General features: G+C 55.6%; 1 protein-coding gene across 1 annotated transcript in view; it reads left to right on the plus strand.

Moving 5' to 3' along the window:
• Positions 1–801, plus strand: part of LOC107661873 (B-cell receptor CD22-like) — a 35473-nt gene extending 34672 nt beyond the window's left edge. The window contains exon 9 of the mRNA XM_016451658.1: positions 599–801. Within this exon, the coding sequence (XP_016307144.1) occupies positions 599–801 (203 nt within the window). The remainder of the gene's footprint in view (positions 1–598) is intronic.
• Positions 802–1897: the final 1096 nt, after the last annotated feature.

Raw genomic sequence — 1897 nt, forward strand, 5'->3', positions numbered from 1 at the left:
TCACTGAGTTGTTTTTTGGACTTTGCTTTGTTGACTGTTGGCTCTCTATTCACTGTGGGTGTCGCGGAGAAGGAACACGATATCGCGATCGGGCCGGTCACAGTCACAAGTCACAGCTGATCTTCCAGAGTCACGTCACATCTCAGCTGTTCGTGCAGAGTCGCTTCATGTCTCAGCTATTCATCCAGAGTCAAGTCACGTCTCAGCTGTTCGTCCAGAGTCACGTCATGTCACAGCTGATCTTCCAGTCTCATCACGTCACAGCTGATCATCCAGAGTCATGTCATGTCTCAGCTGTTCGTCTAGAGTCACGTCACAGCTGATCGTCCAGAGTCTCGTCACTTCCCGTTTGTTGCACTCAGATCTTCGAGGTCAGGTCTTCAGTATCCCAGACTGGCATCCAGCGTGGAGGATCCACCACTGGTGTCAGCAGTCGGAGCTGGTATCCCCAAATTCATTCACTCTAGCCCTCCTGTTCCTGATCTGATTCCCTTGTCTGTAGCGCTTCCCATAATGGGGATCGCTTTATGGAGTGTATGGGCTGCATACACCACCACTGAGACTCTTGAAACAGCGGCGCCTACTATGATGTTTCCAGAGGTGGCGGCTGATGCTGCAGAACCTCCCAAGGTAGTGGAGTTCGCTGCTGTTTCCCCAGAGGCGATGGCGCCCGCTGCAGCTTCTCCAGAGGTGTGCTGCAGAACCTCTCGAGGCGGCGGCGCTCGCTTCAACTCCTTGTACGGTGGTAGCGCCCAGCAAGGCACTCTCAACCTGTCATGTCGTAGTCGAAGGAACCGTTAATAAACACTCCCTATTTCTTGATGGTACTGCTGTAGAACCTCCAGAGGTGGCAGCATCCGCTAGAGAACCTCCAGAGGTGTCAGTAGTATCCGTCTGTGAATCCTCGTCCTGTCCTGTCACGGCTATGGAGGCCGTCTGCGAAGCCTCGTCCTGTCCTGTCTCGGCTATGGCGGCCGTCTGTGAACTCTTTGCCTGTCCTGTCATGGCTATGGAGGCCGTCTGCGAATCCTCGTCCTGTCTTACACCACCACAGATCTGCCCGAGGTGGCGACGTCCACTGTGATGTCTCCAGAGGAGGCGGCTGACGCTGCAGAATCTCTTGGGGTAGTGACGCTCGCTGCTGTGTTCTCCGAGGCGATGGCACTCGCTGCAGCTTCTCCAGAGGTGGTGGCTCAGGCTGCAGAACCTTCCGAAGCAGCGGTGCTCGCTTCAGCTCCTTGTACGGTGGTGGCGCCCAGCAAGGCACTCTCAGCCTGTCATGTCGTAGTCGAAGGAACCGTTAATGAACTCTCCCTATTTCCTGATGGTACTGCTGTAGAACCTCCAGAGGTGGCAGCATCCGCTAGAGAACCTCTAGAGCTGTCAGTAGTATCCATCTGTGAATCCTCGTCCTGTCCTGTCACGGCTATGGAGGCCATCTGTGAACTCTTTGCCTGTCCTGTCACGGCTATGGAGGCCGTCTGCGAATCCTCGTCCTGTCCTGTCACGGCTATGGAGGCCATCTGTGAACTCTTTGCCTGTCCTGTCACGGCTATGGAGGCCGTCTGCGAATCCTCGTCCTGTCCTGTCACGGCTATGGAGGCCATCTGTGAACTCTTTGCCTGTCCTGTCACGGCTATGGAGGCCGTCTGCGAATCCTCGTCCTGTCCTGTCACGGCTATGGAGGCCATCTGTGAACTCTTTGCCTGTCCTGTCACGGCTATGGAGGCCGTCTGCGAATCCTCGTCCTGTCCTGTCACGGCTATGGAAGTCGTTTGTGAATCCGTCTGTGAATCCTCGTCCTGTCCTGTCACGGCTATGGAGGCCATCTGTGAACTCTTTGCCTGTGCTGTCACGGCTATGGAGGGCGTCTGCGAATCCTCGTCCTGTCCTGTCA

This window comes from Sinocyclocheilus anshuiensis, unplaced genomic scaffold (assembly GCF_001515605.1).
Source record: "Sinocyclocheilus anshuiensis isolate Anshui unplaced genomic scaffold, SAMN03320099.WGS_v1.1 scaffold47, whole genome shotgun sequence".
Taxonomy (NCBI): Eukaryota; Metazoa; Chordata; class Actinopteri; order Cypriniformes; family Cyprinidae; genus Sinocyclocheilus; species Sinocyclocheilus anshuiensis.